The 16999-nt window shown below is 41.8% G+C and overlaps 1 protein-coding gene across 2 annotated transcripts in view; it reads right to left on the minus strand.

Moving 5' to 3' along the window:
• Positions 1-4108: 4108 nt before the first annotated feature.
• Positions 4109-16999, minus strand: part of IL6ST (interleukin 6 cytokine family signal transducer) — a 36984-nt gene continuing 24093 nt past the window's right edge. For both annotated transcript variants that reach the window (XM_042804569.1, XM_042804570.1), the window contains exons 10-16: positions 16809-16985; positions 16019-16120; positions 15324-15470; positions 14293-14433; positions 12483-12579; positions 11070-11151; positions 4109-10231 (exon numbers count right to left, since the gene is read on the minus strand). In XM_042804569.1, coding sequence (XP_042660503.1) covers positions 9506-10231; positions 11070-11151; positions 12483-12579; positions 14293-14433; positions 15324-15470; positions 16019-16120; positions 16809-16985 — 1472 coding nt within the window. In that variant the 3' untranslated portion in view covers positions 4109-9505. The remainder of the gene's footprint in view (positions 10232-11069; positions 11152-12482; positions 12580-14292; positions 14434-15323; positions 15471-16018; positions 16121-16808; positions 16986-16999) is intronic.

The raw sequence follows: 16999 nt of genomic DNA on the forward strand, positions 1-16999 counted from the left end.
TCTTCACCCTCCCTGTGCACATTCCCACTTCTCTAGCCCCATGTCCCTGGGGACGTGTAATTTCCTTGTGCCATCAGTTTGTGTGACTGTCTCAAGTACAAAACTATTGAACAAGCTGCTGTGAAGTTACTTAAGCCCTGGATTTATAAGTAGGTCTGCAGTCTGTAGACATGGCCCAGATTCCTGATCTGAGTTTAAGGCAGGAGCAAGATAGGTCATTTCTCAGTGAAAGTGAGCTCACAGTGCTGCATCTAGTATGCGATAGGAGCGCAGGTGTGAAGGGAAAATCCCTCACGTGCCCGGGATTGTTTTGTGATAAGTGGTCTTTGTTGCCATGTTCTCAGATAAATTTTTGGACCCATTGTCTACAGCTTGTGGTTGTTCTGCTCCCACTGCTGAGGTTTACTCTTTTTTTTTTCTTTAATGATAGGACTGGCTAACTTGAATTTATCTCTGGACTGAAACACATGTCGTTTAAGGTATCTCTACCCCGGCTTCTGTGGATAAGTCTCAGTTTCACTGCCTTTAAAGGAGTTTGTGCTCTGGCAGTCTTTGTTTATTTTTGGTGTTTCTATTTTGACTTTTTTATTTAAATTACGCCACATGTTGCACGTACACAGAGTCTGACCTTTTTCTTGCATTGCATGCAGGCTAATTTTAAAGGCTGATATGAGTTTGTTTTTCATACTTAGGTAATGATTCAATTTGCTTTCATTTACAGATGTGTATCTGTGCATTATCTATTTAAATGTCATTAATTGATATTAATAAGTAAAATGAAAAGGCTGACATGGGCAGAGAGGAGTGTTACTGATTTCACTTAAGGAAGATATCCAGCAAACAGGTGAGTAAAAATGCATGCAGCAAATGGAGCATAATAGGAACTTCCTGAAAGAGCTGTGCCTCTGCAGGCATCTGCTTTTGTCCTGAGGCTGTCAGCAAGTGCTTGTCTAGACAGATGTCTGGGAGAGGAAGATGGGGAGGGGAGGAGGGAGCCTCTTTAGGTGTCTCTGACTCAACACAGAGTAAACATCACATAATCCACAATAAATGGCAGATGGAATATGTTTTAGTGGTTATTACAGTTCCCCTATCTACGAAAATTTGTCCTGCAGTGGTGGTGGAGAGAGGCAGTGTGTACGGTGGGGGCAGCCCCTGTGACGGGTGCACATACAGCCACACAGGCTCTTTCTCCAGTGCTGAACCTCTGCAAAACAGGAAAAGGCTGCATCCGTTCAAGCAGGATGCGTTTTGCTGCCATAGCTCTGATCCAGAAATGTTCTTCAAGAGTCCAGCGTTTGTTCCCAGACTGCATGGGAATGTATGTTGGTAACAAGTGAAGGTCAGTGGGGATAATTTATCTGGGTGGTGCAGCGCAGTGATTCAGGCTGAAGCAATGCGTGAGAAGAGACTTCCGATTAGCAAATCCCAGCATGCTAGCCCGCAGGGACAAGGAGCCAGTAATCTGGGCCAGGTTCATGTGGCTGGGCCATTGTGCGGGCCCGGCCGAGGGGAGCGCGGGGCAGAGGGCATGGGGAGGCTGACCTGCCTGGCAGCACGCAGGCCCTCAGCCTGCCCATAGGTCTGGATTTAATGTCTCACTCAGGATTGCGGGCGATGGAAGAATGAAACAGGGGGGCAGAGCTTTTGCAGACAAAGGGAGAGGGAGAAGAGAAAACAAGGGAACTTGCTAAACCGTCAGAAAAGAAATACTAAAAAAACAATACATGAGTAATTTGGCCACGGGTAGGAGCTGGGGCTGGAGCATTCAGCCTGTCCGGCTGTTACAGGCGACATGCTGCTGCCATCTCCCGGCATAGGGCTGGGCGAGCCCTGGGTGCTGGGTGCTGGGTGCTGGGCTGGGCGGCCCAGGACCTGCCAGAAATGCCTCTGGAAGGCCGGGAGCGGGGCGATGCTGGGCTGCTGAGAGCTGAGGATCTGTAGCGCTCTGGGTCCCCAGATGATGCCCAGGGTCCTGCCCACGGTCCCAGCGCCAGGGTGCTCCGTCACTGGTCCCAGTTAGCTTTGCCAGCACGTGTCTGCTGCTTGGGTGCATCCTGGAGGTAATGAGCGCCCCAGGCACTCACAGCTTTGAAGGGCGTTTTCTGAAGAGCTTTCTTTGGGATTTCAGTGTCCAGAACCTGCTGCATGACACCAGGCGCTCAGTATAGTGGGTACAGCAGTTGCAGAGGACTGGCTAAGTGCTGGTTGATACCGGTGGATGGCTCTTGCAGAGCTGTCCCCTCTGAAAACTGTCACAGGCCCCTCAGTGCCCAAGCACACAGTGTGACAGGTACCTGTTACCGTCAAAAGAAAGCCAGTGTGATGCTTAGCACACCAGTGCACAGTATGTTTCCATTTTGCTGCCAAGCCTTGAGTTAGATTACTCTGAATTTTGATCTGTACCTCCCGGTTGGGTCATTTGTGCAGAGCCTCCCTGGCTGAGCCAGGAATTTCCTAGGTATTTATAGGGGGTAGGAGGTGTATTTTGGCTCTGCTAGTTATTTCATGGTAGTTGGAGACTGCTGAGAAGACAGCAAGGCACTGGATAGCTCTACCACGAACAGCACAAATGTCTGGAAAATACATGGAAGATGCTTTTGCAGAGGTTTCAAAGTCTCTGTGACTGTCAGTGGTCAAAACAAAGCCACGATCCCCCAGCAGCCATCCAAACGCACCGCCCCGAGATGCGCAGGGCTGGCAGGGCTCCTGAGCGCGTCTCCGTCGCTCTGGGGGGCTGTGCCACCTGGCTGCCCAGTGCCCCCCGTGCTGCCCCAGTGCTCGCCTGTGGTTAGGCACGTCCCCAGCTTCCCTGCGGGCTCTGCTGGCCCTGGCCGTGGGGATGGAGAGCTGATCCCAGGAACCCGGTGGCTTCTGGTGTGTACACAGCGCAACTATGGGTTTCCTGTGGGTGGCAGGGCACTCCCGCCATTCACTGTCCAGGCTTAATACCTTTTACTTTAAGTTACAGAAAGCCATCTTGTTCTGCCAGCAGTGAGGCAGCCTATGAAGACAACACTGGTGCCTCCTCTCCTCTCCTGGCTGCACTTCACCCCAGTTGTGAAGCACGATGCGAAGCTCAGCAGCTATGAGCTTATGAGGATGTGCAAAAAAATCATGCTCCTGTAGAAACTTCAGGGGCCTTAAGTGAAACAGCAGTAATTGAACCACTGTGCAGCGACTTAACATTTTGGAAAAGGAGTCTAGTGTTGTATTTGCACCTAATTTAACAACGAAGTGCTAACTGGCATGACATGTCTGGGATAGCTCTTCTGAGTTCTGGTGCTGGAGCCGAGGCATAATGTAACACCCCCATCCCCACCCGCCTCAGTTTTACATGGGTCTGAGTCTGCCCACACAAATCAGAACTTCAACCAGGAAGGGGAAACTGTCTTTCCTCAGGTGCTACCTGTGAAGCCTCCTGCAGATGTGACCACCCGTTGAAGGTCCAACTGTGCTTTTTCAGTACTGGGATGTAAGTTCACTATAAGCCTGAGAAGGTCCCCCCACTCCCTAGAAACAAAAGTGCCAAACCCAGGTGAGACTAAGGGCAATGTCAGACATAGACAGATGTGTGCCTCCTTTCTTGGAAATGAGTCTGTGTGAGTTGACAGCATCATACTCTGCTTCTCACTCCCACAGTCTTCCTTAGAACTGGATTTTTAGATGCTCTTCTTGCCCTTTCCACCAGACCTAAATCAGCCTGCCTGGAGTGCCAGTCCTACACCTTCAGAGCACGGACCGTGGGCAGACACTGCTAGCCCTTCCCTGGCAGGACCCCAGGGTGCACAAAATATGCGCCCAGGGCCAGCAGTGGGAATGCAGCCAGGTCCCTGGGACAGGGACCTGTCTCACCCCCCTGGTCAGCCAGTTGCAGGCAGCACCTACTGACAGGAGCAATTACAAACTGAGCACTAACGAGCGCTCACCTGCTGCTGAACTCGGCCACAGACCCAGCTAGGTAGGCTTTTACCCTGGCATATGCTGGTCATGTCTCTCTCTGGGAGTGACGCTCCCTGTCTCACCTACTCAGTAGTGCCCAGACTCTTCTCCTTCTGTGGTTACTACTTCAGTCAGCCTCGCAAAACATTGACTCCAGCACACAAGGTAAGTATGGAATTTTGTTTTGTTTTCTTTCCATATATTATGTACTAGACAAATGCAACATTCAGGCTCAGTTAGGTAACAAAGAGGAAGACATTCAAAACTGACCATAAAGTAAATTGTATAAAGCAGAGTTTATATGACAATAAACATGCAGCTTGCAAAAGAATGAAGATATTGTACTGGTATTAAAACATATTTCCATATAGAGACAGCTTATGCAGCAATTTACAAGTTTAACCTTGGGCCAGAGTATGCAAGCCCTTTAAAGCTGGCATTTAAATTACCAGTAGCTTAATCAGCCATATTTACTTTAAGTACATATTAAGTAAAATTTTACTATTTACATTGCAATCCAGCATCAAGGCACTTTTCTTCTTAGTATGTCTGTCCCTGTGTCCCATGCCTCCACTTATCTCGGTGCATGTATCGGCACAGCAACATTTGGTGACCAGTGACCTTGACCATAGACTGCTTAACCCCAAGTAAAACTCCTTAAGCTCAAATAAAAGCACTTGTTTACTAGACAATCCATCGCTGTATCGAAGTGCCATGCTATACATGACACTGTAAACAAGACTGGCGTGTTAAAAAAACACAGCAAGTTGATTGGATCCATTAACGAATGTGCTTTGATATGAAGAAAAGCAATAGGTGTTACCAGTTTCAACACTGCAGTGGATGCTCATCTACCCCGCCCGCACTTGTCGGAGAACAGCCGCTGCAGGGTGCGGAAGGCGCTTCAGTGAGCAGGAGGACATCCTGTCAACAGTTGTGCCATACGTGTTTTTCATCTATTGTCACAGAAGTGTGCTTCTGCAGAGTAGCAATGACTTTATTGCATTTATCCCCTTCAAGGTTGTCTTTGCAAATAAACACAAGTACTGGCTAAGGCTGCATTCTGGGAGGTACTTACTGCCCACCCTCTCTCTGCACTAAAATTAAGAGGGGTGGGGGAAGTAGAGACTTGTTGATATCAGGCCCTTAGTCATTGATTTTAAATCTGTATCAAATCTTGTGGCCTGAAAAATGCATCCTTCTGCATTAAGTCAGCACTGCTTTCATTTTTAGGAATGGCTCAGACTGCACAAGTACTATGAAGGAAACAACAGTGGAAGCAAACATAGGTGTTTTAGCTTTTTTTTTTGGTTTTTTTTTTTTGGTAACTTATCCTTTCACTTTTAAGGAAGAGAAATGTGAATTTGAGTTCAATGCAAGATACTTAAGTTTTACCCTTCTCCACACTTTCACACTTATTACCTCCACTTTACTGCATTTCTGGATCAAGAGCTAAGCTGAAGACTGTGGGGCTGGCTGTAATTCCCAAAAGGCAGTTTCATGACAAAAGACCACCTTTTTGTTATAAACTGCATCTATGTAAGATTAAAAGCAACTCTTTGAATTCAAAATGGCTGTACGTATCCATCCTAGCAGAGAAACAAGAGGTTACAGGGGATTAGTGAAGCTTTACAATCCCCCAGTCAGGAGAACTTTTTAACATAAAGTAATGTATCCAATTAACAGTTGATCTCAACGACAACAAATGTCTCAGGGAAAATAAGCTAGTATATTTAGTTCCATTTAATGCATATAAATTACAATTTAAAATGTGTATGTCCTAAAGTAGAGCTGACTATTAACAATTTGACAGTCTTTGGAGTTTCAGGTCCCAGTGTGAAGTCAACAGCATAGCAGCATATATTGACATGCGTCTTGGATATTCAAGACCTGGCAATAATTAGCCAAGTTCATTTACTGAAGTTAAATCAGTGTACAGATTCCCACCTATTGGGCACACTGATTTAAGTTTTAATCATCTGGTGGTGCTCATGATTTACAGTCAAAGCTGAAGCTGCAAACCCCACCCCAGGCCTCCCAAGAATGGGACTCAGCCCCCTCAAGAAAACTCCCTCCTCCTCCCAGGGTCAAAGTTTTTTCCAGTCCTGATAGTTAGCATTTTGCCAGGCTGCTGTAGGACAGATAGGTACATGCTTGTCATACACTCCAGAATGAAATTTAGAAAAAGTTTTGCTCTGCTGTGCACTGTCAGGTTAAGGCTTAATAGGCAGTTTAGTTCTCCTACAGTAGGGCATATGAAACAATCCCAAAACTTTTGCTGCAGTGGGAGAAGATATTCCCAGACTAAGTGCCCTGAATGTGAGCCAGTACAACCCAGAAACAACCTCAACAACCTCCTATTCCAACAGAATCAGAGAGATAAATTCAATTTTCTTGCAAACATAGCAGCAGTTAGCCAGCCTGCACTTAAGACATGTTTCAAAATGCTAATACAGGAAAAATACTTTGTTTTTCTACCAGGTTCCCTTTCCTGCCACCAAAGTAACATGGTCTTACAACTATTCTCCCAGGCCTACCTGAAAAATTTCAGTCCAGGAAATCAAAATGGACATGAAGGCGTCAATACTGAAGTATGATCTTACTTTAACAATGCCTTTACTTTGTAAAGTGCACCATAATTATGGGGGGGAGAAGGGAAGCTATTTCTTTAATTACTATGTTAGGGCCAAGTTCAGAGAATTTCAGTGGACTACTATAATTACGTTACAGACACTCTAAAAACCTGTATGCAACTGTCTCATACAATTAGACTGTTATGATCCGAAGTACAAAATCAGGTTAAACCTTGAACATTGCATGTTATAATATTTGGCACATAGGTTTATGAACAAGCTGTAAACCTGTTATTTATATGTATTGTAGCTTCTACAAGCTGTTCACCTACGAGTAACTCCTGCTTAGTCTTGAGTATTTTAGTCCTAGGCAAGTGCACAAGCCTGAAAGAATATAACTCTGCTAGACAGACAGAATTCTCTCTAGGATAAACTCACGGAATTGTACAGGAGTGTATTACTGCTGGCCCATAGAAGAAGAAAGATGCCAGAAGTGACAAGCCAGAACTCTTGTTAGCACAGACCTTTAAAAATGAGAATCTCTTGATGCTGTGTAACAGTGAAAATGGCCCATGATTAACAGCAACTGAGAACAAAATGCCTTCCCTTTACACAACAGAAAGGCAAATAGCAACTCCAGGAATAACTGAAGTTGTCCCTCAAATATGACACATGCTAACAAAAGTAAGTATCACTGGATCACAACAAACAAAAAGAAAAGACATTTTCATGTTTTTGAAAACAACCAGGCTTTTGCAGCAATGTTCAGACTAGAGTAACCAGGTTGTGGCTCACAATATTTCAGCAATGAGCATGAGGTGGATTAGATGAACGTGGCTGCAGGGCAGTTCTAACAGGCACCTGCGCTGCTCAGAGACCTTCCCTTTTACTTGGGGTATCTACAGTCACTGTGAAGTTTGCATAGAGAAGACAACCCATCCCCCAGTAAAGTAACTGCTATTCTTTCCCAAGAGGAATGTGTGCTGATGAAGGAACGCTCCTTCAACCTCTGGAAAAAAAAAAACAAAAGATGGTCTGCTGTCTTGTGACAGCATAGTTTTCATTATGCCCTTGCCCTCTAGGAAGGAGTTTGAAAGTGCTGAGGTGGAGTGGGGAAAAAGGAAGGGTACTGGTTTGAAAAGTATAGTTATAGTAAGCTGCAAGATATTCTTTTAGTTTAAAAGAGCTCAGATACAAAAAATACTGTCGGGAGAAAGGTATGGAACACTGAAATGTTTAGAGTCTCCATTCTATAACTCTTAAATAGTCCAGACTTCAAGAGGCAATCTTATGAATTTACTCTAGCACTGAAGTTCTTTGTAACAAAAGCAGGAGACACTTGAACATTTATAAGAATACCTGTCCTTCCATGCAAGCTGGCAGACAAGGACAAGAGAAGTTGAAATGATACTGACACCTGCCTTAACAGGGCCTTTAGCAAGTGCTCCGCAGGACAGCAGCACCATATGTCACAGCACAAAAGATTTTAGGTGGACTTAAATACACAGTTCTTTTGCTGAAGGAGAAATAAACCCCTTGTTTTATTCTCACAGCACAGTATTTAGTGTTTTGAATGAAGGTTTTTAGTGTCAGTTTAGAAAGCTGACTAGACTAAGTTACAGTTGGAAAAACAAACAAACAAAAAAAAAAAATCAATCTACAAGAGTGCCATCAAATTTCTAGCTGTCATTGGAGAGAGGGTTTATTTTAGTGTAACTTCATTTTTTTTTAAACCCTGGTAGAGAGTCTCCAAGAAATTATCTTCTTCAATAAAAGGGAAACTGTGAACAAGGGAAAGTGAGATATAAGAAAAAAGCAATTTTAACAGCCACAGAAGTGTTATTTGTAGCTCATGATTGCTAATAGATATGTACTACCAGTAATGTTCAAATTCAGGGTACTTGTTTTGGATTTTCTTCCAAGAGTTTTAGTTACTTCAATGCTTTGTGTTTTGCTGCTTTTCAGGAGGTCCTGCAGCATTAGCAGTGAGGTTACAGCACGCCAATTGTAGTCAATCAGTAAGAAGGTCATATTCCCCTTCTCCTGAGCGGTTAGGAGAATGGTAAAAACTTACCACTTGTTACTTGCCTCTCAAGCTGTACACAGCAAAGGTGCACTTACTAAACAAAGGCAATTTATATGACCAGAGAGGTACGGTATAATCAGACAGTGAATTGGGTACGAAACCTTTTAAGTAACTGTTAATCTGTGTTTTCATCTGAATTTTTAAACTTTTGAACATGAGACTGAACTGCTATGCATCAAATTGCATGGCACATTTTTAGGCCAAATTATTATATAGTTCATGTGCACACGAATCTAAATGTAGGCAGAGTATCAGTTACTATAGTAGCATTCAGAGTCAAGCAATCATGGTGTTTTCTTATTAGCACACCATAGTAAGTTCTATTTAATTTTTATAATTTTTAAATGGGGATGAACATGATTTGCTTGTCTGGTAAGCTAGGAACTGAGATACCGGGCCAAGTCAAAATTCAGGAAGTCCATCGAGCTACTGAAAAGTATATGACACAAGTATTCTTCCATGTTACAACGCTAAGCTTCAGTCTCACTTTTGCACAAAGATGCTCCAAGCAACTAAAGCTGCCTTTTTAGGCTTGTACACTGTCACAAATCAAAGTATTTCTTCAAGGAGGTCTATTGGCCAACGTGATTAATTGAAATTTGCCATTTTCAATCATGTGTAAATTTGGTTATGACAAGACACAAAAACCCCAATGCAGCACAAAGGTTTGTTCAGCTATCCAGACATAAGATTTTATGTAGTGCATAAAAGTAAATCTCCAGTAGGTCTGGACTGCAAATTTTCCACAGAAACAGTCCTTACTGTACTTTGTCAAATTAGTCTTCACTTAATTTCAATATTTCTATCTGCATTCAGATAAAAATATCTAGCTTAATTTATCAGAAACACGAGAGAAAGCGTGAACAGGCACTAATGAAGGCCTAAATAGAGCCAGTCTCTTCTCTCACTGAGGCATATAGCCCCCTTGTCTCACAGTCTGCGGGAGGTAACTTTTTGGCATTTCATCAACTGACATTGTATTTCCTTCCACTGTTTCAGATCTCACAGTTTGTCCTTCAGTACTTGTCTGTAAAACATCTGATAGAGCAGCTTCCTGGGTAATTTTTTCTAGCCCAAGGACCAACGGCTGTGAACTCTGACCTGGGATCTGCAGTTGTGCAAACCCAACAAGATCCCCCTCATTAGCAGGAATAATTTGCTTTGTTCTTTCAAAGCATGGCCTGTCTATGTTGGTTTCATCCTGACCACCATTTTGTTTGAAATACTGTTGCCTGTGTGTTGTACTGTCACCTCCTCCAGCTTGATCCTCTGATCTCTCTTCTGAATCTAGCAGTGGCTGAGTTGACTCAGACCTTGAAAAGACTTGTACAGGTGTTTGGTCTCTGTAGCCATTAAGCACTACAGTTGAATACTGTACAGTGCTTGAAGTGTTCTGTGTAGTTTCACCTTCATCGCTGTCAGAGACGCTTTGCCTAGGAGAAGACATGCACGAGGATCCTCCAATACCACTGCTGTGCCCTTCTGAAGTACTTTTTTCCTTTTTAAGCAAGTCAAATGGTTTTAGATCTTGTTCTGAAAAAGACTTCTTATCATCAGCTTCTATTTCTACGACGCTTACATCTGTAAAGCTGCCTTCTGGGTACATCTGATCTTTGGAACTAAAGTTATGCTGAAAGAAAGAGATGAATGTTGCCTAAGAGGAAAGTTACGTTAAAAAAATCAAAAACCCCATTAAATATCTGAATTTTTATTCTGTAATGGTTTCAAGTTTCTTCATATAAGTTTTCTTCTAATTTTGGCAGTATCTTCAAAGTATATGTTACAAAATGAAGGATGTAGCTTTGTTTCCAAAACAAAGTCTTAATTATCCAGCTATTCTAAAACCATAGTGGGCGTGCAAGCTTTGCTCTGATTGTAATTATTACTAAGAGCTGTAATCTTAGAATCATTGGCTGTGAAGCACAGGAACATTCTTTGAGGCCATACACACATTACTTCCAATAATGTATTAAACAAAACAGTACTTGTTTACAGAAGTTAGCCACAGTTTATTGAACAGAATTTACTGTGTCATTTACCCCACATGGGGCACAAATTTTGCTGCCATCTCCTCATCCATGAGGAACTCTTAGAGCTTTCATTCATGACTTAACTGTGCAAACAAGTCACCTCAGGGTTTTAAGAACGGGAATAATTAATTCTGTTTACTTAATCCTGATTTCCCATGAATGAGTAAAATAATTAGGACTTGGCCCTTCCAACTAGTAAATGGAATGTAATTCTCAATGTTAAAGTCTGTTCTATGCTGTGAACTTGTGCTAAGGGCCATGTGCTTCTGATGCTGAATCTACTGATGCAATGAAGGCTTCTAACCAATTTGCATCACAATGTCATGAAACTTAACACCTTCCCCCTCCCCTTGAAATCCCTGTGTGCTAGAAGACAGAAGACTCCCACTGGTTAGTTTGATATGTTTATAATTAAATTTATATGAAGATGAGTATTACCTTAGCTGGAACTTGAGGAGACCACTGAGCAATGTTACTCTTGGATGGATCAGGAACAATAGGCCAGATATGCTTTTTAATTCTGTAAAGGAGTAAAACAGAATAAAATTACAAGATGAACTCCCCAAATTCCTGTGTTGATAGCAAGTACTGTATAATCCAGGACACTACTCCTTTACACAGCAATTTTGCAAGAGTATTTGTTTCCAAATGTAAAGTGCAGGAAGCATTCCTATCTATGTAGGAAGCTCTACTACTTAGCAAAACACAGCACTGCACTTGTAACTCCTCCAAACACTGGATGTAGCCAACCAATGGTAACGCTTAGTGAGGGATTTTCAAATTTATAGCACTCTACAATATACAAAGCAATTATTTAGGTAAAGTCTATGATACATGTCAATGTAAAAATACACTGTTGCGTGTTTAAGATACTGATGAATATCACAGCTGTCAAAATTTAAGCCAACTTCACAGCTAAAAATAAAGTGAAAATGTCTGAAGAAAAAACTTGCTTGGTCTTTTGTAAATCTGAACTCTGAAGTCAAAGAATGTAATAACTGTTACTGAACAATAGAAGTTTCTGTAGCTGATGCATCTATCCTGCTGTTTTATAAACAGGCTCCAACAAACAGGTCCTCTGTAGTAGAACTCCGAAGAACACTGCAACATGGGCTTTTCAACTGATGTCCATGAACAACTGATTTTAGGAGCAGCAAGGAGGTTGGAAGAAAAAGGGCACAAAATGCTGTCTTCAATTAGAAAGAAATATAGTTGACTGAGGACATGCAATAGGTGCCACTCCTTGCCAGGGAAGACACTTCAGCAATAAGCTCACAGCTAAGAGCCACAGACAAGAGCTCTGCGGTAGAGGAAGCAAGAGGAGGCAGAATGTTTCCCAGCAGATAGTAAATAGACACAGAGTTTGGCTGATGTTATGCAAGGCAGATAAACAAGATTTCTGCCCAATTTTTTTGGCTGGAAAGCTTAAAGTTTGCTAACACTGTAAAATTAAATAGCTCAAACACAGCCAGCAAACAGATCTTCTGTGTTTCAAACTAGGGGTCAACATTCCACTCTCATATGATGACTAAGAAAACACCACAGACAGTATATCCTAATCAAAACCTAACAAATCGAATTCTAACCAAATCTGGCAAGAAAAGTAGCAATGTCCTTGCAGGATTGAGTCACAGAACATTTAGTTTGTGTGCTAATCATTAACAGTAAGAAATTAGTATCAGAAGCAGCCCCGATTTCTCAAGGAAAATGAAAAACCCACTAATCAATATATGCGTCTTACCTTCTTTTTCTGGTCTAACTTCAGATTATTTACTTGTTTGTACTGAATTATTGACATCTGTTATGTCCAGAAATATCAGAAGCATAAGAAAAGACTTCACTTATACTTACAAGTCACGTTTGTTGAAGCAGAACAAAACTCCAAGGAGCACAATCAACAGGAATGCTAGACACACAGGTACAACTATGGCTTCAATTTCTCCTTTCCCTGAAGAAAACAAAGGGAAGCAGTTGTAGCCCACTTTGGTGTTTAAGGAACTCAGCAGCAGCATACATTCCCAAAGGGACAAGGAGAATCTGAAACTAAATGCACTCAGTCTTAAACTTCACCTTCAGAAGAGCCTTTTCACCATATGAAAAGAGCCTCTTGGTAAAAACATGAAAAGTTCTGTTCCAACAATCTAATGCCTTGCATCCATAGAAAACACAGGTTGCTCTAGAAGCCATAATACTGATGGAGCAAGTAATTTTACAGTTTGGGGAGGTATGACAATAACATCTATGAGAATTAATCTCTGGGCCAGGTGTTTCAGTGGCCTACTGTCTGCCATAACAGTATCACCGTCAAATAAGTAACGTAAGCAAAGTCACTAGTCATCCATCAGTTTATTCTGTACATGAAAATATTCTCTGCTTGCAAACACTTAAGGCTGCATTCTTGTTATGTATTAAGCCCAGCCAGCCTAAAAAGCCTAAGCACCACACAGCTGCTCGCTCACTCCTCCACTCTGTTGGGATGGTGCAGAGAAAACGTAACAAAAGGCTAGTGGATTGAGACAAGGACAGGGAGGGGGTCACTTACCAGTTATGGTCACAGACAAAACAGTCTTGGAGAAAAATCATCAACTGTTACATATCAAATATAATGAGAAATAAACACAAATCTTAAGGAAACCTTCCCCAAACCTCTCCCCAGCCTCAGCTTTACTCCCAATTTCTCTACCTTCTCCCCCACAGCTGCACAGCGGGTAGAAGATGGGGGTTGTAGTCAGTTCATCACACACCATCTCTGTCACTCCTTCCTCAGCAGGAGGACTCCTCACACTCTTCCCCTGAGCCAGTGTGGGGTCCCTCCCACAGGAGACAGTGCTCCACAAACTGCTCCAACTTGAGTCCTTCCCACAGGCTGCAGCTCCTCATGAACTGCTCCAGTGTGGGCTGTTCCACAAGGTGAAGTCCTTTCAGAAACAGACTGTTCCAGTGTGGGCCTCCCACAGACTCACAGCCTTCTTTGGGTGAATTCACCTGCTCTGGTATGGGGTCCTCCAGGGGCACCTGCTCTGTTAACTTCCACAGGCTGCAAGGGCACAGCCTGCCTTACCATGGTCTTCACCATGGACTGCAGGGGAACCTCTGCTCCAACACACCTCCCACCCTCCTCCTTCACTGCCCTTGGTGTCTGCAGAGTTGCTTCTCTCACATCTCACTCCTCTCACCACTGCATGTTTTCCCCTCTTATATGTTATCAGAGGCACAGCCACCATCATTGATTGACTTGGCCTTGGCCAGACACAGGTTTGACTTGGAGCTGGAGAAGTTTCTAGTAGCTTCTCACATGAGCTCCATCTGTAGCCCCCTCCCCTACTACTAAAACCCTGTCAGAAACTTAATTCTTAAGTAAACCTTACAGAATGCTTAGAAAAGAGCAACACTATGAAGAAAAAACCTGCTAAATCTAGGAGACCTGCAAAGGATAGCTGGTCTTCTGTACATTCAGAAGAAATCCTGACTAAATTACTACTTTGTGGTTGAGTACTAGATAACCTATGTGGATATCGCACACCTTATGAGTACAACAAACTGGAACTTTTTTCTTTTAAATAAAATCACCTTCCCCTCCAATCAGATCGTGCACAGAGCCTTGCTATACACTGTTGCAATATTACTTCCTACTTCTACTTATTGTGCCACTCTTCCTTACCAAATTTTTGGGTAGTAAATGTAAAATCAGGACCACTTCTCCCTCCTTCATCTGTGTACGCCATCATCCGCACAGTATATAGCGTGTCACTGGTTAGAGAAGAAAGGGTATACTCTGTCTTGGAAGGATCCACTGTCACAGCTAAAGAGAGGAAAAATTTTGTACAGAAAACTAGTATAATTTATTGTATCTCCACAAACATAGTTGCATTAAGACGTCATGTACAACAGTTTTAGTAGAATGCATGGCTGTATGGAACATGGACACAGAAAGACCACAAACTTGTACAAGAAGTGATAAGATTCATTTGTTTCTGTTCAAGTGTTTGAATTTAGTCACTTTATGTGTTAATTTCCTGTTTTTTTTTTTCCCCCCAGAATGTGGCTACAAAATAAACTAGCAGTAAAGTTGAGGCTTAAGAGGTGTCTAATAAGCAGAATACATGGCTAACTAGAAATAGCTAGTTACTAGCTACAAAAAAGATGGTTAACTAGAAATAACTGGGGTAGGCATTAGTAATTGGCCCTTCCAATTTAAGAAAATCTAAACCCCACACTTTTGACAGTGCTAGCTCCCTGTCATATGCCTGCAGGTCAAATGCACTTCAAACAGGATGTTTTACATTAGTAGTATATCGATCTAGAGCTCTAAAAGGACTAAAAATCCCATCCCCCCCTTTTAAAGACTTTATCATAGTTCAATGTAGTCAACTCCTTTACATCTTGAATGGTTTTGCTATACTACCATCTCATCCTGTATTTGGGAAGAAAGATGGCAGTACATATCTCCAAATCAGCTTGCAGAAACTAAACTCAGTGCCCTGTTACACACAGACTGAACAGTCTGAATTCTTTATTAGGGACTTTTCTGTTCAGTATGAAAGAGAGTTATGCCTCAGACTTCAGGCTTTACGTCAGAAAAGACTGTTAGCCTTTTTTATATTCAATTCTGTAAGTTGTTTTTCAGGAACATTAGAAAGGAGACAGACTAAATACTTCAAGACCACAAGGCACTTCTCTGTTTTCTGTTACCTGTTTCATTTCCATCAATAGTTTTGTAAAATATGGTGTAACCTCTGATGAATCCATTTTGTTCATCCACTGTGAGATGGTTCCATGTCAAAACAGCTTCAGCTTTTCCTACTTTTTTGGTCTGAACAGTTGGTCCTTTTGAAGGACCTGTAACGGGAGATGAAGATTAGTTTCTGTTGGGTACCCTCACATTCACAGAAGCAGCGTATTAACAAGCACTGAATTGAAACTGCATAAAATCTTCAGTGGAATAACTGGACTAACTCATCTGCAAAGCATTATTTTCAGACAACACAGGAACTCCAAAAATGCTTTAAAAGAGAAAAAACAGAAGTATGAAAACTAGTAATCATCAGATCAGATGAAATCTTCAATTGAAGTTAGTCAGTCTTGGCTTCATACTTGAAACTTAAAATACATCAGCATAGAAATATTACTATACCAATAAAATAACAAACTCATGCCAAATTATCTGATAAAGGTTGGGAAATGGGGAAGAATCACCCACAAACATCTGTTTAACTCTTAAATACTGTAAATAAGCAGAATTGATGTTAATAGAAGGGACAAGATCAGTTATGTCAGATGACCCTCAAATGTAGGACAATTTTTCATTATATAGTCCACATTAAAGCAAAAGTCTCATTATGTTTAGTCAAGAAAGTCAGTTTATGTGCTCCAAGATGACTACTTACGATCCTGCTGGAGATAAGCCTTCACAGACTGTCCAGTTCCCTGACCATCAGCATATAGAGGGTACACAGTTATCAAGTAACACTTGAATGGCTTTATATCACCTAATAAAAAGGAATTTAAAATGTGTTGTTTCACAGACAGTCAAATTCCTCACCATCCCTCTCATTTACTCCAGGTACAGGGTTCTAGGTTTTAGCTGTTTATCATTAGATGCACTTTTATCTAGTGCAGCTGACATTTTCATAAAGCTTATTGACATAGTGCTCCAAAATATTATCTAAAGGAACAAGATAATGGTTCACATTCAAATGTTAAATGTAATAAACTTAATTGATGTATGTTTTCCTAATTTATTTTAAATAAAAAGCCTTTCTCTGCAGCACTGAACCCCAAAATAATTGATTTAAGCTACTGATCATGTGAAAAGAACTGTAAAGCTGATCAAGTTTCATTGTTTGAGCTGAAAGAGGAATCAGAGAATTTGATTTTGAAGGAACTCAAAAAGGCTTTTACTATTTTAATGCTTTCTGATGAGAAGACTAAGAGCAAAATGCAGATAAACCCCTCACTGTTACATAAATTTCAAAATGCAAAACTAGATAGTTTTATGTTTGACAAAAATATACAGATACTTCCACACTCATGATAAACTAAGAGAAGCCCTCATTATCTCAGATTCCTGTCCTACAATAAAATTCTAGTCAGCATGAGGATGTTCCTCACTTTGAGAAAACTTATTAGGTCTTTAGAGTGTTCTACACAGTATTTATAAACTTATGAGCTAAATACCTTTTAAATACGTTCCTTGAACATTTCCTGGTTCATGCTGCCATTCTATAATGCAGTCTGAGCTGTTGGACACCAGACACCATTCAATCACATATTTAAGAACATAACTGTTAGGAGCAGTCCACCCTACCCACAACTTGCCATCTTTAGGTAGTGTTCTAACATTCTTCACAGGAGCTGTGATGAAAGAA

The sequence above is a fragment of the Tyto alba genome, unplaced genomic scaffold (genome assembly GCF_018691265.1).
Source record: "Tyto alba isolate M040663 unplaced genomic scaffold, T.alba_DEE_v4.0 Super-Scaffold_42, whole genome shotgun sequence".
NCBI classification, from domain to species: domain Eukaryota; kingdom Metazoa; phylum Chordata; class Aves; order Strigiformes; family Tytonidae; genus Tyto; species Tyto alba.